Here is a 24,409-nt window from a genome sequence, read left to right as displayed (position 1 = left end):
TGCCTATGAGGAATCTTTAAAAATAAAAGGTGCTATTACAGAGAGTCATTATGCAATGTCAAAATAACAATGTGAGATGGTAAGTTCTCATTCAATCTGCTTGTTACTGAGTTAGTTATGGCTGCAATTCTGAGTCACAACCCAAGCCCATTATCTTTACGGGTCTTCCCGTGCACACTGTTAGCTCTGTTAAAAGTATACAAACTAGCCATTCGATGACAACTAACTGAAATTGCACATAGAAGAAAATATTTAACAAGACAAACTGTGCCTTAAAGACCAGCTGCAAAACTAATTTATTTCACTGGACATTTCCCTGCTAGAGATATGGAGAAAACAAGAGATTAGAAAAAGCACATAAAATCACTTAAGATGGTATAAAGACCTTTCTGCCCAAATTTATGTAAAAGCTGAACATAAAAATATAACAAATAAATAAAGGCATTTAATATGTTGAGTGTTACTAATTCAAGATAATTCACTGTAGAAGTATTTTTTCGCCTCCTGAGAGGATGATAAACTGATTTTGCCACTTTTAAAATTCAGATGTTCACTGTTCACAGAATCTTGATTCAAAGTGGAATCAAGATTGCCAGGAGAAATACACAGATAACACCACCCTTATGACAGAAAGCAAAGAGGAACTAAAGAGCCTCTTAATGAACATGAAAGAGGAGAGTGAAAAAGTTGGCTTAAAACTCAACATTCAGAAAACTAAGATCGTGGCATCCAGTCCCATTACTTCATACAAAGAGATGGGGAAACAGTGGAAACAGTGACAGACTTTATTTTCTTGGGCTCCAAAATCACTGCAGATGGTGACTGCAGCCGTGAAATTACAAGTTACTTGCTCCTTGGAAGAAATGGTATGACCAACCTAGACAGCATATTAAAAAGCAGAGATAACTCTTTGCTGACAAATGTCCGTCTAGTCAAAGCTATGGTTTTTCCAGTAGTCACATATGGATGTGTGAGTTGGAAGGACTGATGCCAAAGCTGAAACTCCAATACTTTGGCCACCTGATGCAAAGAACTGACTCACTGGAAAAACCCTGATGTTGGGAAAGATTGTAGGCAGGAGGTAAAGGGGACAACAGAGGATAAGATGGTTGGATGGCATCACCAACTTGATGGACGCGAGTTTCAGCAAGCTCTGAGAACTGGTGGTGGACAGGGAGGCCTGGTGTGCTGCAGTCCATGGGGTAGCGAGGAGTCAGACACGACTGAGCAACTGACACTGAACTGAACTGAAAAGTCAGATGGAGCAATATATAACTATTTAGTAAATATCAGTCTTTTAACAAAGCATGTTAATACCAAAGTAAAGCATTAATACTATGTTCCAATTAAGAAAAAACACAGAGATCCTCGTTCAACAGGAAAGACATCTGAAAAGTCAATAGGAAAATTCACAGGTGAATGTGAACAGTTGTGTACCCATAAATCAAACTACCATCTGCCAATAAGTCCGACAGGAAACACGAAAACAGGGATGAGTCTCAAAAACATGCTGAAAGAGGCCAGACACCAAAGAACAAACAATGTATGATACCATTTACACGTTCGAAACTCCAGCAGTGACGAATATAGTCTACAGTGACAAAGAGCAGACCAAGGGCTACCTGGGACAGGCGTGGGAAGCAAGGGGGCACAAGGCACCTGATGGGGGGAGGGGAAGGGTCTACATGCCAACTGTGGTTGTGGCCACACAGGAGCAATGAGTGACGAGCAGGGTAAGCTCCATTATGCAAGCAAGGAATGAAGACCTAGAGTCTACAGCTAGAAGCAAGAGACACAACAGACAGAGAGATGGATAGGGGAGAATCCAAAGGGCAGGCGGGAGGAAGAAAGAAAAAAATACAGAGGCAAGAAAAACCAGGTGCTCTCGAGTTCTTTCCCAAACTCTCAGGACCATTGCCCACCCCCTCCACTAAGCACCCAAGCAGAAAACCACCACCTGCCATCTGGATTAGTCCTCCAGTCCCGCTCATCCATAAACTATGCATTCACACATGTTCTACAAGGCCAGAGTCCAAACCCCTTAACTAGACTGCAAGGTGCCCTGCCTGCCCCCTCCCCCCAACCCCGTCACCACCTGTCTCGGCGCACTTGACTCCCTGGGAGCCAGCTCTCCAGTCTGCTGCTCGGGCCGCCAGGGATCGCTGCTTTGCTGCTCCCTCTGCTGGAAGCCTGCGTACCTCTAGGGGACACCCGCCCTGCCCCTTCCCGGACGCGCCCCTGGTCCTCCCGTTTGCACCCGCCAGGATGCTGCACTCCTGCAAACACTGGCACGTGTGTCCAGTGACGATGCCATTACTTATGGGTGTTCTTTGTGCAACTGAAGTTCTCTGAGACGGACGTTGTTCCTACTTTGTTCACCATCTTCAACATCTGGCATTCAACAGGTCTCAATAAATGTTTTAGTTGAGGAAAACAGGACAAGAGTGTCTCAGAGACAAACACAAAAGGAGGCTTACATCAGTAGCTGCCACTGTCCTCAGAAAGGGCTCTGGCTTACTCACTCTCTTCTCTGAACTCTCATGAAAGTTATCTACACTCACTGTGAAATTCAGAATATATTTGGTAACTAGATGATAATTTCATTTCACTACATTCCAGTACTTTTACAGAGAGAAGACAAGACTCTGACCTAGAAAATGGCACTGGGAATAGGTGTTGGGAAATGTGGTTGTTGTGTCTGACTGTCCCTCTATTCCCCACCCTTCTCTCTGCCCCATCTATGACCTCCTTCAGGAATAAATGAGCTATCACCCTTCCTTCAACTATTCTTAAGCCCAGAAGGTCTTCTCAAGGCCACCACCAAAGTGAACTGTATGCAAAGAAACTCCCCAAGCAATCCAAGTGTACAAACCCACCTACTACAAAAGGAAAACCAATGGGGCAGTTGGAAAACAGGTTTCCAATTGCCATGTTCCAGCAAAAAGTGAACAAATACACACTGAAAAGATACCGAGTGTTATAAAAATGCCAGGATGATTATTTGAAGGGCATAAGGCAAATTGCTCCTTTTGTCTTTCCAAGAAAAGGCCACGTCATTTCCTTGAGGATTTTGCTGCTACTGCTGTCACTGCTACTCAGTCCTGAAGTCCTGTCCCGCTCTCTGCAGCCTCGCGGACGGCAGCACGCCAGTCTCCTCTGTCCTCCACCACCTCCCACAGTTGCTCAAATTCAAGTTGCTGACTCAGTGATGCTATCTATGTCATCCTCTGTCATCCCCCGCCTCCTCCTGCCTTCAATCTAAATGAAAATCTGCTGCTCCAAAACAACTGACAAGGACCTTATGGATTAACTGTAATACATGCCTTAAACCAGTTCTAGAGATTTTTGACTATATATTTTAAGTGGAGATTTTAATCACAGCAGTTCTCAAATGACTGTCTCATGATCTTTCAGTATCCTGTGAGGCTTAGGTTCTTCAGGAGTTGAGAAATCATCTAAAAAATATAGTTTCCAAAGTAAATTACCTTCCACGGCTGTGTCAGATATAAATACATTTACTGAACTAATAAATAAATCATATAAATCACCAATTAAACTCGTCAGTAGGGGAGTTAAAAGACTGACAAACTTAAGTACCCAGAGTCACCAAATACACAGAAGCAGCCTGAATTTTAATTTACTAACTTTAAAATCACTGGATAAGGCACTAAGAAATGCAGAATTCTGGAGCAATTTCAAACAGAAATCCATTAATCACCACATCAGTCACCTGGAAGCCCTTAACTTAAAAGGGCTGACTAAAATGTGGCGATATTAACCCAACAAACCTCAAACACTGTGCCCGTGCACTGAAGCCACTGCGCCTGGACTCTCTGCTCCTACAGGTCTCCTCCTCCCCCAACACGAGCCTCACAGCGGCTCCTACATATAAAGCACTCAGTAACACAGACTGCTACGGAAAACACCACAGGCAACACCCTGTTTAACTCTCCTAAGAGTACCATAAAAAGCAGACACCATGACCATTCCTATTGCACAGAAGAAACTAAAACTGTACCAAAAAAAAGTAACAACAACTCCATCTTGAACCTGCGTATTTAACAGTAATCTTAAGTCACCACTCGATAATTTATCATCTAAGTCTTTCATTCCTATCTGGAAGGATATCTAAAATGGACTGCAATGCATACAGTTTTAAAATTATTGCTCATTTATGTTAATGAACTGTATAATCATCAGTTAATTGTAAACAGTGGTTGCTGCTCAGTTGCTAAGTCAGATCTAACTCTGTGACCCCATGGACTGCAGCACACCAGGCTTCCCTGTCCTTCACCATCTCCTGGAGCTTGCTCAATCAAACTCATGTCCATTGAGTTGGTGGTGCCATCCAACCATCTCATCCTCTGTCGTCCCCTTCTCCTCCTGCCCTCAATCTTTCCCAGCAATAGAGTCTTTTCTAATGAGTCAGTTTAATAAAATTAAAAATGCTAACTCATTTTTATTACAGCACAATTCAGAAACGTTATTTCCACAACAATTTCAAAGTTGAAATAATGGATTAATTTCACTTTCATTGGACTAAATTCTAGTCTTCATACATACATGTGTGTAAACACATATAACATACATACATATAACAACGTAAGTTAGAATTTTGCTGTTTTTAAACTTTTATATAATACTCAATTTTAATACTTCAAACTCAAGAAGGCAAAGTGGTTGTCTAAGGAGGTTTTACAAATAACTGAGGAAAGAAGAGAAGCAAAAAGCAAGGGAGAAAGGGAAAGATACACCCAAGTGAATGCAGAGTTCCAGAGAACAGCAAGGAGAGATAAGCCTTCTTCAATGAACAATACAAAGAAATAGAGGAAAACAACAGAATGGGAAAGACTAGGGATCTCTTCAAGAAAATTGGAGATATCAAAGGAACATTTCATGTAAGGATGGGCCATGATAAAGGAAAGAAATGGAAAGACCTAACAGAGGCTAAAGAGATAAAGAAGAGGTGGCAAGAATACACAGAAGAACTGTACAAAAAAGTCTTAATGACCCGGACAACCAGAGTGGTGTGGTCACTCACCTAGAGCCAGAAATCCTGGAGTGTGAAGTCAAAGGGGCCTTAGGAAGCGTTACTACCAATCAAGCTAGTGAAGGTGATGGATTGCAGCTGGGCTATTACAAATCCTAAAAGATGACGTTGTTGAAGTACTGCAGTCAATATGTCAATACACTTGAGAAACCCAGCAGTCACCATGGGACTGGAAAAGTCAGCCTGCATGCCCAAAGAAGGGCAGTGCTAAACAATGTTCACACTACTAGACAACTGCGCTCACTTCCCATTCCAGTACGGTTATGCTCAAAATCCCTCAAGCTAGGTTCCAGCAGTACTTGAATCCAAAATTCCTAGATATACAGGCTGGGTTTAGAAAAGGCAGAGGGACCAGAGATCAAATTGCCAATATCTGGTGGATCACAGAGAAAGCAAGGGAATTCCAGAAAAACATTTACTTCTGTTTCATTGACTGCGTTAAAGCCTTTGACTGTGTGGACCATAACTGTAGAAAATTCTTCAAGAGATGGGAATACCAGATCATCTTACCTGTCTCCTGAGAAACCTGTATGTGGGTTAAGAAGCAACAGTTAGAACCTCACATGAACAACTGACTGGTTCAAAATTGAGAAAGGAGCATGACAAGGCTGTATGTTACCACCCTGCTTATTTAACTGATATGCAGCTAGAGGAGTTACAACCTGGAATCAAGATTGCCGGGAGAAATAACAACCTCAGATATGCAGATAACACCACTCTAATGACAGAAAGTGAAGAGGAACTAAAGAGCCTCTTGATGAAGGTGAAAGAGGAGAGTGAAAAAGCTGGCTTAAAACGCCACATTTAAAAAACAAAGATCACGGCATCACTTCATGGCAAATAGAAGGAGAAACGTGGAAACAGTGACAGATTTTAATTTCTAGGGCTCCAAAATCACTGCAGCCACAAAATTAAAAGAGCTGCTGCTGGAAAAGAGCAAACAATATGTGAAAACTCAACCTCATCTACTCAAGACCTGCTAAAGGGATTTCCCTGGTGATCCAGCGGTTAAGACTTTGCTTCCCAATGCAGAGGGTTCGGGTTTGATCCTCGGTCAGGGAGATAAGATCATGCACACCACAGGGCCAAAAAAAAAAAAAAAAAACCAGAACATAAAACAGAAGCAGTACTGTAATAAATTCAACAAAGATTTAAAAAATGGTCTACATAAAAAATGGTCTTAAAAAAAAAATCTTTTAAAAAACCTGTTATTCAAAAAAAAAAACAAAACAGACCTAAATTGCCTAAGACCTCATCAGTATTGCCAGCTGTGATGCACCACTGGTTACGGGGAGTGAAGGGCAGACGACAGGACAGGTTTCTTTTTTTTTTTACTGTAATCTTTCTTATTTATGGCTTCAGCCAGGCCATGTGTGGCATGTGGAATCTTAGGTCAGCAACTTGGGATCAAATCTGTGCCCAGTGCACTGAGAACAAGGAATCTTAACAACTGGACCGCCAGGGAAGTACCCAAGACAATTTTCTGTACTCAAAGTTCTTCAAATGTCCCCTATCACTCATCCATGAAAGAACACCAGGGAGGGCAGGTTTATTCTGCATACCTGTCGTAGAATTCTAAGACAGCCACCAAAACCCTTACATACCCTGGATTCTAAAATGAGTTCTTAAAATTTCAAATGAAAATATATTACTTACATTTTAGAGTTTGTCCTTTGTTTCCCCCACAATGCTAGAGGTAAAGTTAATTACATGGACATTATCAACATCTCTATTTTGTCCATTTTTACCTATCTTTCAAAGGATTTCCTTTTCTATATCCACCAGAAATGCAGCCCAATCTCTATCAAGGGTACCTCTAATCCAAAATATACATATTTGATTGAATTTTTTAGTATATTGCTTCTCTACATGTACCAAAAAGGAAAATCAATTTGCAAAATGAGATGAAATTAGTCTCTAAACTGCCTGACAGATGACTTACCCACAAAATTAATGGCTTATAGCTTTATGATTAATCTAGGAATCAAAGACCCTCTCCCCCCAAAAAACGACTGCAACAATAGGGACAACTAGCCTTAAATGGTATTTAACTGGGATAAGAAAATGTATCAGAAAAAGAAACTTAAAAAGAAACAGTAATAAAACATATTTGATCACTACAGCAAGGTCTCAACTATTAGGGAACAAATGCTTGATAATAACCAATCAAAAGGCTATGTTTTCAGACTCATTTTGTGCAGGAACAAGGTCAACAAAAGCTTGTCTGATACTGAACACCTCACTTTAAAGAGGCTTTATCTATTAGCACCTGCTCCTCAGGCACTCAAGCTTCAAAGCACTTTCCCAGTAAGACCACCTGGTGCTGCGATTCACGCAGGCTAAGTCACTTCAGTGCTGTCCGACTATTTGCAACTCCGGACTGTGGCCCACCAGGCTACTCTGTCCACGGGGGCTCTCCAGGCAAGAACACTGCAATGCGTGGCCATGCCCCTCTCCAGGGGATCTTCCCCACCCAGAGATCCTGGTCTCTTATGCCTCCTGCACTGGCAGGCAGCTTCCTTACCACTAGCACCACCTGGGAAGGTGCTGTGATAAGTACAGATAAACAGGAGCAGCACCATGATTTCATCAGAATAATTAACGCAAGACTTCCTGTTGACTGTTTGCAAATACAGTGCAAACAATTGTGTTTTCTATTTTGGACCAAAGTGAGATAAAGCTGTTCAGGAAAAGAAAAAAAAAAAAGCTGTGTTTTAATAAACATATCTGGTCAGATCCACCAACGCCCTTAGAAGGAGACAGATTTGCCTTTTCATTTCCACAAACCAATAAAATAATTTTCTCTCCTCAATTTTTCAATTAGTATCTTTACACAGATTTCATAAATTAACTTAAATGCCATTTAAGCAGTTATTAGATGCTTACTTAAGAATATGCTCCTTTCTGAATCAAGAGTTCTGCTTTGTGAAAGCTCACTACGTGACAAAAACTCCCAATGTTCAAATTTTTAATGTAACCAGGACATTTTTACAATAAATAAGTCAAGCCATATCACATGTTAAAATTTCAAAATACATTCATCAAATATCAACTGGTGATAGAGATGAAGATTTTACTTACATTTGTAATAGCTATAGCATTTTTGTCGTAGTATTTCTTCTTTTCATATTTATCTCTGATGAAAAATTCCACTGCTCTGAAAACAGATAACTTAAGGAAAAGCATGAGTTCAGTGACATGTACACTCCCCTTTATTTACTCCACAAAGCCCAGACTCTACATTTCATACTCCTACTCCCCAGTCTGTACTTTCCTCACACACTATTTCCGCAACTAAATTCTGTAACCTACTTTTCTTTCTGCCAAAGAATCTATCTCGTTCAGGGAATCTTCCCGATTCAACAAAACCACTCAGCTGAATTCTAAACAGAAAAGTCATCGTATTTCTCAGTTCCACCAAAATCCACAGCCTTTTACCCCCACCCCTACACTAAATTAAGGTTCATTTTGGACTTTCAGTTTAAATAAAGAAACTAACACTCATGTGGTAACCACAGCATACCAGATGCCGTGCTGGTGCGCTATCCACAGTTTTCCTTTAGTCTTTCCTCCACGCAGTTGTGTGCATATTATAATTTCCATATCACAGAGGAAGAATCAGCAACTTGGAAAGAGTAGACAACTGTGATTTCAACACTTATGTCCTTTCCCGCCACACACGGCTGCCTCTAACTGTATCAGTGAGGATCAGAAGAATGGTGACAAATTTTTTCCTGCAAAGCTTTCTAGAAATGGAAAAGTCAAGAAGCTAAAACCAATGTCAGTACTATTTAATTTTCTGAAGTTGAGTGGACCAGCCTTATCTGTTGATGGGTGAATCACTTCTAGTGGGATTCAGGAGCTTTGGGTCAGCTGATATAGATGACTTCTCTTACCAGTCAACCGACCACTGTTTTACCATGTTCCACTAAAATGGGACTTCTTCCATCAAGGACTCTGAACTTTTTTATTTTTTAGTACCATGAACCCCTTTGACTCCTTTCTGAGATAGTGCTTTTAAATGCATAAAATAAAATACACAGAACTACAAAGGAAATGAGCTACACTGAAATACAGACTCTCGGTGGATCCCCAGGTTAAGATAGCCTTCTGTTCAAAGAAAAGCAATCTGAAGCAGTAAAACAGTACATTTTCAGTCAATTGTTCCTTACTGGAAGTTAACAAAGCTCTTTAAACTGACAGTTGAGGCCACAGGTAGTAGCAAGAATTGACAGACCACTATGCAGTGGGCATTGAGAGACAGCTCTCAAAGGGCCAGGGAAGGCAAGTAAGACAGGAAAACTAAATGTTCAATTTATCAAGCAAGCAGAATAACTGAAAGCCATTTTTAAAGACAGATCTCTATCAACTGTGTATATGAAAGGCACTTCACATTGCCTCTTTTTCTCCTCTTAACCTATAGAGGTCTTTTATGTTTACAACTAAAGCCAGGCACAGAGTTTAAGGAGTTCTCTGGTATTCTACAGTACAAGAGAGGGAGTATTGTGATAACTGGAAACCAGGCACGTCTAGCATCCACCTTTTCAGATGCTACTGGTCACCACAAATTCATTTGTGAATTAGTCATTTAATTTCTGCTAATGATAATAAGTGCCTTTTTATCTAGAGAAGGTCAAATGTGGTAGCCTTGAAGACCCTTTCAAGTCAAAGGCCCCAGAGCTGTCAGAAGGCTCATTAGTTAGATATGTGAACATTTTGGCAGTCAGTACCAAAAAATTACCATAACACCCCAAGATTTTCATAAACACAATAACGTTGCTTTATTCCAACTATTTCACATATAAATAAGCTAAATGCTAAGTTCGCACACGATTTTAAATCCATGTTCAATATTGCATTTTCTGTTTTTCTAAGAGGATAAAATGAAAACAATCAAAAAAGCCGGCCCTTTGGATGAATGTGGATATATGAGCAACTTTTACTGTCAAGACAACTATTTACTGCCACAACAGGAGAGAGAAGAATTTACTTAGATTGATGTCATTTTCACAGTGGATGAAATGAAATACGTTTGTGCCAAGTGCATGCTAAGTCGCTTCAGTTGTTTCCAACTCTTTGCAACCCCATGGACCGTAGCCCACCAGGCTGCAAAACAGGCAAGTTAACGCTCTCACTGCTTAGTCGCTCAGTCATGTCCAACTTTTTAGCAACCCTATGGACCGTAGCCCGCCAGGCTCTTCTGTCCATGGGGCTCTCCAGGCAAGAGTAGTGGAGTGGGTTGTCATGCCTGCCTCCAGGGGATCTTCCCAACCCAGAGATGGAACCTGCGTCATCTCTTATGCCTCCTGCACTGACACGCGGGTTCTTTACCACTCGCGCTGCCTGGGAAGCCAGATGAAATATGTTTACTGCTTTTAAAAATTCTATAATATTTTTAAAACAGCAATTATATTTACTTTCAGATATACATATTACATAGTATGTATACAGCCTTTCTTAACTAAAGTCTAAATTCTTAGAGTATAATTTTTATATTTAAACACCTGAGAGGAGAGTAACACTTATGTTTTTCCTCCTTAATGACAGAAACAGCAGTCTATTTTGGATATTATTTAAAATCTACTACATATTAAAGCTTGAAAAGATTATAATACTCTCATTTATGAAGTGTTTATAACAAAGGAAAGATCACTGTTTATGACCAAAGAAAACCCTGATATTAGAGAGAAAATTCATTAAGAACAGTATCAAAAATTATTTAACGACCATTGTAAAACCAAAATTAATGAAAACTATAATAGTTTTGGAAATACTGAATTTGAAAAAGGCAAACTTTTAAGTATATAATCTTTTAGAGTAAAAAACAATACTAATATCTGATGAAATATGTGAATTTTCAGAAATAACAGATATACATGATATCTTAATTTCTACTTAGTGTATTTTAAGTAAGTAATTCAAATATAGCTGAGTTTCACTTCTGTTTATGATTTTAAAAAACCTCTGAAATTTTCTAAGCAGTAAGCGATTTTAAAAAACTACATCAGATGACAGTTGATCTGTTTGTCAAGGACATAAAAAAATAAAAATTAAATCCTTAAGGCAGGACAAAGCACTAGGCTAGTCCTCACAATTAAACATAAAACACTACTTCATAAAATGCAAACAAAGCACACCACCAAGTGAACTTTCAAAACTCCAGGGGAGTCACCCGAGTAAGCACTGCGGTTCAGGGAACATGCCACATCCTCGGGGGCTCTCAGGTCCTACATGCCTCTTAGACCAAGAATGTATGACGCGGTTCTTGTGTATTTTTGTACAAGGTCTCAAAAGCAACCCAACCCTTAACTGTTCATTCACCTAAAGAAGCAGTGATTTATTCCAGGGGTCAGCAAACTTTTTCTTAAAGGGCCAAATAGCACATATTTTAGGTTTCGTGGGACAGCTGTTCTATGCTGCAATTACTCACTTCTGCATTTTCAGCTCCAATGTAGCCACAGAAAACTGATAAATGAATAGGTAAGGCTAAGACTCTGAAGCTGGGAGGGGTTGGGGGCAGGAGGAAAAGGGGACAACAGAGGATGAGATGGATGGATGGCATCACCGACTCGATGGACATGAGTTTGAGTGAATTCCAACAGTTGGTGATGGACAGGGAGGCCTGGTGCGCTGCGATTCATGGGGTCGCAAAGAGTCGGACATGACTGAGAGACTGAACTGAACTGAACTGAAGGCTATGTTCTAATAAAACTTTATTTAGAGTCAGGAATTGGCTCCTGGGCCTGCAGTCACGGATTCTCAATTCTTTTCCAATGCTAGTGAGCTAAGGACACCTTGACTGGATTTATATAGGGTCTCTGTGTCTGCAAACTGGCACTGTAGCAAATGTGAGGGATTTTCAAGAGAAATCTGACAATAATTTTGCATTATATGCTAACCATAGTACTAATTCTCAAAGAGGATGGTCTCCAACATATATCCTCATTTCTGGTACCAGCAGTTCTTGCTACTTAACTGGCAGTTATTGTGACCTTGAAGCTTGATCTCTTCATACCTAGCTAAGTGAAAACGGCAAGAATTCTCCATCTCACAAAGTTGTTGACAGTATTGGGGATAATATATATAAAGCACCCAGCACAGTTCCTAACAAACTGTAAGCATGCAATAAGTGAAGTTAGCTTGTATTCTTGTGTAACTTGTCTCAGCTTCCTCACCTTTAAAACAGAGATGATACCAAGACTCACCTCCCAAGATCACAGGAAGAATTAAACATGCTCAGGTGTGGAAAGACCTCAGGACAGGGGGTGGCACCGAGTGACTGCTGTCTGACACACAGCTCTTATCATCAACCACCATGCTCTGACAGGTCTTTAAACACAAGGCCCACGGTGAGAAGGAAACAGACAACTGCTGCGTCATCAATACTAGGAGGGCTTTCCTATCATCAGCTTTAAATAGACAAGCGAATGAGAAGTAGCCACTAAAGAACCAATAAATCTGGAGACTGGGGAGTACTGATCTTCATTTTCCAGCCTCCAGGTGCCATCTGAGACCAAAGGACTTACTTAAACTGACAGAGACCAAGAGGACACCTCTTTTTCCCACAAAAAGAAACCAAACAGTAGCACTTTCAGATCAAGGTAAGCAATATTATCACTGACAATGTAAGCCTAGGGGGCTGATCTGGGATTTAGTAAACAAACAACTAAACACCCCAGAAGATCCTCCTTGCCACAGTCACAAACCATTCAGCACAGCACACTTCACTGTCAAAACCCTCAACACGGACAGACGGCACCAGACAAGTCCAGAGAAATGGTCACAGCACTGTGTGTTCTATCTTTCCACAAGTATTTATTTCTTTTTTTTTTTTTTTTTTTGCCCTCCCCCACAAGTATTTATTTCTATCTTAAGATTTCTTCCTTTCTTTAAAGATGCTATTTAAAAGACAATTAAAGTAATATCTACTCCCAAGAACAAAATCTTCCAGTTTCAGACACACGCCACTGACAGCAGCAAAATTTTCAAAAGCTCCAAGGAGACGCACTGCTGATTAGCTCTGGTGCAAACTGGATCTCATGGAACTGAGGTAATCAATGTTTTTAGATTAAGACAAAATATCCTAATAACGAAAAGCTTAATGTAAAACTTTATTGCTTGTCATGCACCTGCACACGCCACCTAGAATTACCCACATGCAACATGAGAAATTACGCTTTGACAGCAGCTTCTGCCTGACTTTTGTAAACGGTAAAGCTCACAGTGACGAATCTTGTTATGAGCACAGTCACGTCCCCTACTATGCCAGTTTCACTCAGTTTGGTTCTACTTACTTCTAGGGATGAGACAACTATATTTTCCTTAATCCTAAATTTTATTTTTTTAATTAATTTAAATTAATTGGAGGCTAATTACACTATTGTGGTGGTTTTTGCCATCCACAGACATGAATCAGCCACAGGTGTACACGTGTGTCCCATCTCAAACCCCCCTCCCTCCCCATCCCACCTCTCCGGTTGTCCCAATGCACCGGTTTCTTGCATCGAACCTGCACTGGCGATCTGTTTCACATATGATAATATACATGTTTCAATGCTATTCTCTCAGATCATCCCACCCTAGGCTTCTCCCACAGAGTCCAAAAGTCTGTTCTTTATATCTGTGTCTCTTTTGCTGTCTCGTGTTTAGGGTCATTGTTATCATCTTTCTAAATTCCATATATACGTGTTAATATACTGTATTGGTGTTTTTCTTTCTGACTCACCTCACTTTGTATAATAGGCTCCAGTTTCAACCACCTCACTAGAACTGACTCAATTACATTCTTTTTAATGCTGAGTAGTATTCCATTCTGTGTATGTACCACAGCTTTCTTATCCATTCATCTGCTGATGGACATCTAGGTTGCTTCCATGTCCTGGCTATTATAAACAGTGCTGCGACGAACATTGGGGTACACGTGTCTCTTTCAATTCTGATTTCCTTGGTGTGTTATGCCCAGCAATCAGAGAAGGCAATGGTACCCCACTCCAGTACTCTTGCCTGGAAAATCCCACGGACAGAGGAGGCTGGTAGGCTGCAGTCCAGGGGGTCGCAAAGAGTCAGACACGACTGAGCAACTTCCCTTTCCCTATGCCCAGCAGTGGGATTGCTGGGTCATGAGGCAGTTCTATTTCCAGTTTTTGAAGGAATCTCCACACTGTTCTCCATAGTGGCTGTACTAGTTTGCATTCCCACCAACAGTGTAAGAGGGTTCCCTTTTCTCCACACCCTCTCCAGCATTTATTGTTTGTAGACTTTTTGATAGCAGCCATTCTGACCAGCATGAGATGGTACCTCATTGTGGTTTTGATTTGCATTTCTCTGATAATGAGTGATGTTGAGCATCTTTTCATGTGTTTGTCAGCCATCTGTATGTCTTCTTTGGAGACATGTCTGTTTAGTTCTTTGGCCCATTTTTTGATTGGGTCATTTATTTTTCTGGTGTTGAGCTGCATGCGCTGCTTGTATATTTTTGAGATTGATTCCTTGAGACAACTATATTTAAATCAGTAAAAGTGCAAAGATGTTAGGCTTTTCAAACAGCACTGAGCTTTAGAATGATCCATGAAATAGAGAAAAGGGGACTTGTTTTCTTTAACTAGCTTCCATATTACAAGCTCCAAATCACAGTGTTTCATAATTAAAAGAAGTGATAAAAGCAATGTAGTTGTAATAAGTATAGAGAAAAAAAAATTTTTTAAGACTACAGTATTACATTAGATACAAAAGCTTGTCTCATGATCCAAGAGATGTCATCTTATGGTGTTATCATTAGGAATCATCTATCTCAAGTTTGTCTAGACAAAATCCCTCTTTAAGCTTCTGACAACCTTAGATTATCTTTTTGTAAACAGCAAGACTTTGCTAACAACAAAGGTCCATCTAGTCAAGGCTATGGTTTTTCCAGTGGTCATGTATGGATGTGAGCATTGGACCATAAAGAAAGCTGAGTGCCAAAGAATTGATGCTTCTGAACTGTGGTGTTGGAGAAGACTCTTGAGAGTCCCTTGGACTGAAAGGAGATCCAACCGGTCCATCCTAAAGGAAATCAACCCTGAATATTCATTGGAAGGACTGATGCTGAAGCTGAAACTCCTATACTTTGGCCACTTGATGCGAAGAACTGACATTGGAAAAGACCTTGATGCTGGGAAATATTGAAGGTGGGAGGAGAAGGGGATGACAGAGGATGAAGTGGTTGGATAGCATCACCAACTCAATGGACATGAGTTTGAGTAGACTCTGGGAGCTGGTGATGGACAAAGAGGCCTGGCATGTTGCCTTCCATGGGGTTGCAAAGAGTCAGATACAACTGAGCGACTGAACTGAACTGAAACAGCAAGGGGTAAGCACCTCATATGAATATGACCATAATCTTCAAACATTTTACAAGTAACATTTAGCTTGAAAAATCAAATACACCTGCTTGAACTAACAGTAGCAAAGAAACACATAATCCAAGAGCCTGACCTGAATCATACCAGGTATGCAAAAGTTGCAATCTTCACCTAGACCTTATGATCTTAGTTGCAAAGAATCCCAAACTACAAGCCTATTTTTAAAAGCCGGCTCAAATGTGACAACAGTGGTTTTACTCAGACCAGCATCATTAAGTAATATTCAAGTGTCCTTATACAGGAGAGAAAGTCTTGAGGCTTTGGAAAGTTTCTTAACAGCCTCTTTGAGCATCCCACCCGCTCACTTACCAAGAATAAAAATATGTTCTCAGTTGTTTCCAAAATTAAAAAAGATACCGTATATAAAGTGCCAAACTCAGGGCTTGGCCCACAGCAAACCCTCACTGAGCAGGAAAGCTACTGCAGTTGTTTCCAACACTGTACCTTCACTGTGTCGAAGGTCAAGGACTTACTAGTATCAGATACCGATCAATCCATGATAAAAATCTCTCCTGAAATATTTAGATAAGGATCAAATATCTAAGGACATATCAACAAAAAATACCAGAAAAAAAACTCACCATCTCACTGTGTTGGTAGTGTAGTCGCTAAGTCGTGTCCGACTCTTGAGACTGGGGACTGTAGCCTGCCAGGCTCCTGTCTATGGGATTCTTCAGGCACGAAAACTGGAGAGGGTTGCCATTTCCTTCTCCAGGGGATCTTCTCGAACTAGGGATCAAACACAGGTCTCCTGCACTGCAGCAGTCTCCTCGCACTGCAGGTAGATTCTTTACTGACTGAGCCACCGGGACAGCACCATCCCATTAATTCTTTACTTCTATTAGGTTTACCATAAAATGGACGGTAATTACTTAAGAAATAGTATTCCTACCAACGTGTACCACATGGTGCCCAGAAAGGGGCAGTGTAAGCAGATGCCAGAGTCCCATCTTTGCCTGCACACCTTCAGGCCTTTGTCAATTATGGTGATCAGTGAGATACCTTGACGCTACATTCATCCACCAAATACCACATAAAGGGTACTACTCCAAATTTCAAGACTGTCAAGTAATTTATCACCTGGTATTCAAGAAAAGTCCAAAAAAACAAATTTAAACCAAGCCAATCTCCCCTTCCCCACCACCCAACACATAGACACACAGTAAAACTTCCATCCAGAAAAGGGAGTTTCTTCAATTTGAGGCATTTTATATGTCAACTTAGACTTGGGGTGAAGAGCAGAAAAAGGAATAAATTAATACAACTAGCAAGCAGTGGTAACCACCACATGGAACACAGATTGTCTGCTCTGTGGGATTCTTCCACCATGCTCTCTTCCTCAGGGTTCAGTCCCATACCCTCACTTCCAGAGGAGAAGGAAAAAGCATTTCCAGGATTCTGAATAAAACCCTCAGAAAGAGCAGAGGCACTGCCCCAGGTAACATAGCTCACCCAAGCATTCTTCCATCACCTACACATGAAGGGGCTCTCCAGTCTACACTGCACCCTCTGCTCTTCCAGAGTCCAGACTCCCGTCTCCAGCTTCCAGACGGGCATCTCCACGCGTGTCCCACAGACCCTTCATCCTGCCCAAGCAGTGTCTCACCGTCTTCCGCCTGTAACCTTTGAACCTTCATCTGGTACTGAATTCCTTCCCCCGATGAGTAAGTCTACCTCACTCACAGAACCTTAGCCAAGATAGAAAACGTAGGGTCATCTCAGTATCTTCCGCAGAAGGCGAGCCAATGTTAACCTACTCCAAATGTCCCTGGCTCCTCAACTCCTTTCCAGTCTCCCCAGCTCCCTCCTGCCCACTCTGAACCCCACTACATAAGTAGTACCTTCATCACTGCTCATTTCAGGGCTGCACTAGGATTCTGCATGACCCCGCTGACTCCACAACCTCCTCCAACCCCTCTTCCACGTGATAGAAGGTGACGTTTCTAATGTTTCTCCTGCCTCACAGCATTGCAAGCCCTTCAATCCTTTGGGTCAATTAAATGAGGCACTGCTCTATATTCCATTTATAGGCAGTTCTAGATGCCATTGAAAACCTTTCACAATCTGGAATAATAATGAGCTGCCTTGGCCACTTGCCCCACAAAACTTAGATGTTATTACATCGGAACTTTAAAATGTCAAGTGTCCCCATACCTTCGTACTTCTGCTCACACAATTTTTATGCCTGAAATACACCACCCACTCTTACCCTAGGATCTTGTTATAACAAAAATAACCTGGGATATCAGACTGCTAAATGTGTGGGAAGGAGGCAGGAGAAGCAGAAACAGAAAAGGCCAAACACTAACTTCTGGAATATACCTCAACAGGTTTCTACACAAATATGAAAAAAAAAAAAAAAATATATATATATATATATATATAATATATATAATGGCCTGTATCTCTGTGAGAAAGAACTTTTTTCATTGTATGATCACACAAATTGTTCTAGTACATGGGGAGCACACAGCTGATCTTTAATAAACTACATTATATTGCCAAAAATCACAAAAATCATCCTTGGGTAAAATTACGTGTGTATGTGTGGGCTCAGCTGTGTCCACTCTGGGATGTCATGGACTGTAGCCTGCCAGGCTCCTCTGTTCATGGAACTCTCCAGGCAAGGGCACTAGAGTGGGTACCCATTCCCTTCTCCAGGGGATCTTCCCAACCCAGGGATCAAACCAGGTCTTCTGCATTGCAGGCGGACAGTCTTATTAGATAGTCTTACTCTGATGAGCTGTTTCTCAGACTTCAATATGAGTCTGAGAAATCCTATAAAATCAAATGATTTCTCTTTAACATGTGAAAATATTCTGACTAAAATGCCGTGAAGATATACCCTACTCATCAGTGAGGGAAGACGTGGATGCAGACAGAGCTGTGGGCACGCAGCCTGTGACCCAGAGAAGGTCGTCAGGGACCCGAGCCCACACCCCTGTCACCACCCACGTCTACTCAGTATGGGACTCGTCTCATCCACTGCTTCACATGAAGGTGATCTCAGGAAACCCCTCTGGAAATGATTTGCTTAAACAAAAATACTTAAGATGTTCATAAATCAAATCTCTAATACCAATCTAAAGTGATAACCTATATGTTCCAATCAAGAGCTGGATATCAATCAAGAATAGGATATAATATTTTATACTTAATTATATAAAAATACTATGTAAATCATATTACCAGATTCCTATTAAAAACCAGGTGGCGAGGTGGTAAAGAACCCACCTGCTAATGCAGGAGACATCAGAGACACAAGTTCAACCCCTGAGTCAGGAAGATCCCCTGGAGGAGACATGGCAACCCACTTGAGTACTCTTGCCTGGAGACTCCCATGGACAGAGGAGCCTGGTGCGATACAGCCCATGGAGTCACAAAAAGTCGGACACAACTGAGCACAGCACAGCAGCAACAGAGTTAAAAACTTACCACATATAAAGCACAGGTCAGGGCAAATCAATCTCTATTTTTTATGAACAGTATGATAAAATTCACATGTTCCTAAATACAAAGTTAAAATATAAACTATAAAAATGAAGGGAAAAAAAATGAGCTGATTCTTTTAAAACCCAAAATAAAGCAATGTTAAAGGATACTGATCTGTCTGTGGTCTTCGAAAGTTCTCTGGAAGATTGGCTTCATATAGTAGTCTTGCTTTAGTATTTCCCATATCTTGCATGCACTGTAATTAAAAAAAAATCAAATATTTTCATTACTCATATAAACATTAAAAAGTAATTCCTATACACATACATATACATACATATGCATATATACAAATACCAGATATTTATCATTTCCAACATATATTCTGATTCATTTTGATATCTGGCAAAACTAATACAATTATGTAAAGTTTAAAAATAAAATAAAATTTAAAAAAATAATAATAATTTAAATCATAACCATGAAATTACTCAAATTCAAAACAGAAGCATAGTTTTAACTATTCATATTTCTTTAATATATGTAGATCCACCATTTTCTAATGCCTTTTTCCATGACTACAATACCACCTTTTTTTATACTTATACTTCCTTAAAGTGGGTTCCCTGGCAGTTTATGGTATGATTGATGTTTTAAATGTTATCACTTGAACAACACTGCCATTTCTAAGCCCAAAAACTCAACATCAAATTTTCTTTGTCTTGAGCTTCAAAATACTCTGAAGTTTTCATAATTTACATTCCAGACCACATGGAAAGCAGCAAGAGAGAAATGCTGGTGTCCTGGAACTCTACAGAAGTGGATTCACTTCTTTTAAGATTACTAACTTCTTTAAGGGTTATTAGCTTCTTGAAGATTCTGCTAAAAGCTTTGGATTCTCCTTTCCCTACCAAAAAAACTGCCTAATGGTTAAATTTCACATACAAGTTCATGAGCTCATAGGACTCTCCCTAAAAAATCTATCAATCCCAAGAGCAAGAACCACTGCTAAGGAGACATAAGATAATTAAACTGGTTAAGTGATTATTTTCTTTCTTATTTTGCAATGTATTTTTTTAATTTATTTATTTTTAATTGGAGGATAGTTACTTTGCAATATTGTGATGGTTTCTGCCATACATCAACATGAATCAGCCATAGGTATACATATGTCCCCTCCCTTTTGAACCTCCCTCCCACCTCCCACCCCATCCCACTCCCCTAGGTTGTAACAGAGCACCAGTTTGAGCTCCCTGCAGTCATAGAGGAGATTCCCACTGGTTACCTATTTTACATATAGCAATGTAAAACACCTGGAAAGAAGGAGACCAACAAAAGGTTGCATAATATCTGCAATGAAACAAAAAGATACAGCTCACAGAAACTACAAAAATAAGAAAACAAAGTTTCTAACACGGGAACAAGAGTACATAAAAATTTTAACAAAAAATTTAGTAAGACTAAAAACAGTATCTGCTATACATGTCATATCTCATTGATCCAAAGTTACATTTTTCTTCATATTATAGTATTCATGGAGTAAAAATGCATCTTACAATTGACCTAGTCTTGTTAACCTATTTTTCCTAATTAGTCTAATAAAATGTAAGTGCTTCTTACAACCAGTGATATAATCCTACATTCAATAAATATGACTCTATAGATTTTATGCAAATATTATACATATTCTCTTTATCTAATATAAGTCATTAACATTTTATTTTGGTAAAATAAAAAATAATTAGGAATAGGTGTAAGTGTGGGGCTTCCCAAGTGGTGCTAGTGGTAAAGAACCCGCCTGCCAATGCAGGAGACACAAGAGGTAGGTTCCATCCCTAGGTCGGGAAGACGCCCTGGAGAAGGGCATGGCAACCCACTCTAGTATTCCTGTCTGGAGAATACCATGGACAGAAGAGCCTGGCAGGCTATAATCCATGGGGTCACAAAGAGTCAGATACGACCAAAGTGACATAGCACAAGACATAAGTCTACATTGGGCTTCCTGGGTACCTCACTTGGTAAAGAATCCACCTTCAATGCAGGAGACCCTGGTTCAACTCCTAGGTCAGTAAGATTCGCTGGAGAAGGGATAGGATATCCACTCCAGTACTCCTGGGCTTCTCTGGTGGTTCAGATGGTAAACAGTTCTCCAGCACTGAGGGAGACCTGGGTTTCATCCCTGGGTTGGGAAAATCCCCTGGAGGAGGGCATGGCAACCCACTCCAGTATTCCTGCCTGGAGAATCCCGTGCACAGAGGAGTCCGGCAGGCTACAATCTATGTGGCTGCAAGGAGTCGGACACAACTGAGCAACTAAGCACACGGCACACAGCATGAGTGTACACTATAGCAAATTATTTAATTTTGTTCTAGGGATGCTATCTATCACAATTAGACAGGAAGGAAAAAAAGAGTTATAAAAATCTGAAAGCAAGAGTGATATGAATATAAAGAGCCTTTCCTAGAGGAGACCACTGCTGAAAAGTGACTTGATGCTGGTGTGCATGCGTGCGTGCATAGCGTGTGTGTGTGTGTGTTAGCTGGGCCTGGGGGAAATAAGGATTCAATAACATCACAGATACAGAGAGATCACTGTGAAAGAAGAGGGAAGGCACTGGTAAGCTCAGATAATTTCTAAGTTTCTGAAAAGTAGAACAGAGTAGGGTGGGAGGAAAGTCTGTGATGTAAGGATTAGCGGAGATGAAACTGGTTCAGTCACTGGAGATGGTTAAACACAGGAGGCAATCTCAGGAGGTAATGAGAGTGCAGTACAAACTAGCTGTCCTCAAAGTTTCAAGACACTATGGGTTAGGGCCCTACTGTACACATTAAAATTTATTCCACTGGCCTTAAAGAGTAAACTCTGGTAATCAGCAGAAGAAAATAATGAAACAGCTTAACAGCTATAGTAGCAAGCATTAGTCTCAATACCTTATTAACATATATAAATATATGTATTATTATAAATTACACATATTGTATAATATATAAATTGAATACATATTACAATATATAAATTGCTTATATATATGCCATTTAAAATTTTTTTAAATCCTAATCTAGATATTACTACCCTAATTTGGCAGGAAAGGAAACTGAAACTGCAAAATGTTAAGTGACAGGTCTAAGACTTTCCAGAAGCATTTAACTTCTGACAGAACCCACATCAGCCATCAGCCGTTTAGACACCCCAGGCTGCAGCCAGTGGAACAGGGAACTAAATCATGCAAGGCTTAAGAATACCAGGCTCTCTGCTTTAGAGGCTCAGTTTTCATTTTACTGATGAGGAAACAAGGCCAAAGAGGTTCCCTACTGTGTAATTCAAGGAATCAGTTACAGAGCTTTAAAAACATTTTAAAATAGATATTTAAACAGCAAACTACAGCTCATCTCAAAATTAGATTTTAAAAAAACAAGTCAAGCATCCAGTAACCACAAATGTATTGATATTCTTGACAAAGAAATCATTGTAAGACTATATGAAATACAAAGTCAACATTCATTTTTACTTTAAGAAAAATATATTAATGTATTAAAGGATAAGTGAAATGTATACTCTGAAGTTATGATAAATGCCATTTAGGTAGGGCATATTTAAAAATTAATGTTATTTACTATGCCAGTTAAACTCAATCTGTCCTCCTTTTATATATCATATGGTCCTAGAAAGATAAATTTTATACTGTACTTTTTGATAAACCACCTTCATCCAAAATCATAATTATTACCATTATAATTGCAGAGGAAGACTTCACCTGGAAATGGTATAATAAAACTCAGTTAAGAATAGCAAAACCCACTATTATAAGTATTTTTCATCAATCTATAATCTGTGTGATTTTAGCTTCTCCACACAATCCAATACATATTACAACATCTGACCAAAGGCTCACATATCATTTGAGATTCAATTTTTTAAAATACTATTTGAATCAAAATGCTGAAAAGCATCTACAGGCTAACATACTATCAAGACAATCTAATGAAGATGATATATTTCTATTCCTGAAACTTTCTAAGTAGACAATATTATATCACCCAGCCTTAGTTTTGCAGTAAAAAAACAATAAAACTAATATTCTAAAAGATATTTTTAACATTTTACAGAGACTAAAGAAAATTTAGGTTGTCAAGTTTTAATTGGCATTTAATTAGATTTGTGTAATTTAGTAAACATACAAAAAAACACACCAAAAAAAGTGGGAATAGACTTTTTAAAAGACAGTACCAATAAGTAACCAAACCAACGTAGTAGGAAATTTTTATTTTTGTGTAACACTACTGTATATGTTTTTCACATCAATGGAGCATCTCCAGTGGAAAAACATGAAGTAGCACACAAAGACAGTTTTACTGAAAAGGGGGCTGTGAAATAAATGCTAAGATAAAAGGCAACAGGAACAAAGTGTGCCCAAGTTTACATCGTCATGGTCAGTATCAGGAAATAAACATAAAAGGCAAGATAAACGACAGGCCACTGAAGTTCCAACTCAATGACATATTCTCCTGAGAATAAAACTCATCAAACTTTTTCTTTCCTTTAGTCTTCCAAAATCCTGAAAAGCAGAGCTCTTTGTGGAGTTCAACAAAGGGATATGACTACTCCAGGACACAGCTCCTATTTGTCCAAGCCCAGCTAAAGCTAGGGGCTTCCCCGATAGCTCAGCTGGTCAAGAACATGCCTGCAATGCAGCAGACCCCATTCGATTCCGGGGTGGGGAAGACCCGCCTAGTCCAGCCCAGGACCAGGGTCTGTGTTTAAGAGCTAGAGCTCATGGGCCTCCCCACTGCTTCATCCTGTGCATGCTCCCTTTTCCCTATCTGTCCCTGGAATGTTCCCTGCATTTTCTCCCTCAGATACTGAGAAGTACCCAGGCAACAACTCTTTAAAGTCAAAGTCCACTCAGGAAGCTTTTTGTGTAGTTTTCATAAATTTTTAAGTGTGTACTGACTTGTCCTTTGGGGTTTACTGGCTATTTTTTAAAAATGGAGTAAGTGGAAAACAGAATAACAGCAACAAAATAAAGGACTGAAATTACTAATAGCTTTGTTGCAAATGATTAGTTTACAACGTGGCAATTAGATCTTCCAAATTCCCAATGCCACAAATGCAAAACATTAAAATAATCAACAGAATCTTAAACATTACTGTGTAATGGAAGGATGCTACACATCTATGTTAAATCTGGAAGTAAAAAGGTTAAATGATATAAAATACTTCAGGAAGAATATACAAGAAACTGAAAACTAAGGTTCTTCCTATGGTGTTGGAGAAGACTCTTGAGAGTCCCTTGGACTGCAAGGAGATCCAACCAGTCCATTCTGAAGGAGACCAGCCCTGGGAGTTCTTTGGAAGGAATGATGCTAAAGCTGAAACTCCAGTACTTTGGCCACCTCATGCGAAGAGTTGACTCATTGGAAAAGACTGATGCTGGGAGGGATTGGGGGCAAGAGAAGAAGGGGACGACAGAGGATGAGATGGCTGGATGGCATCACTGACTCGATGGACGTGAGTCTGAGTGAACTCC

General features: G+C 39.9%; 1 protein-coding gene across 5 annotated transcripts in view; it reads right to left on the bottom strand.

Annotated features, from left to right (window-relative positions):
* Window positions 1-24,409, bottom strand: part of SMAP1 (small ArfGAP 1) — a 189,302-nt gene that overhangs the window by 80,900 nt on the left and 83,993 nt on the right. For all 5 annotated transcript variants that reach the window (XM_061427139.1, XM_061427140.1, XM_061427142.1 and 2 more), the window contains exons 3-4: window positions 19,053-19,138; window positions 8,132-8,207 (exon numbers count right to left, since the gene is read on the bottom strand). In XM_061427139.1, coding sequence (XP_061283123.1) covers window positions 8,132-8,207; window positions 19,053-19,138 — 162 coding nt within the window. The remainder of the gene's footprint in view (window positions 1-8,131; window positions 8,208-19,052; window positions 19,139-24,409) is intronic.

The sequence above is a fragment of the Bos javanicus genome, chromosome 9, assembly GCF_032452875.1.
Source record: "Bos javanicus breed banteng chromosome 9, ARS-OSU_banteng_1.0, whole genome shotgun sequence".
NCBI classification, from domain to species: Eukaryota; Metazoa; Chordata; class Mammalia; order Artiodactyla; family Bovidae; genus Bos; species Bos javanicus.
This window is presented reverse-complemented; position numbering and strand designations above follow the sequence as displayed.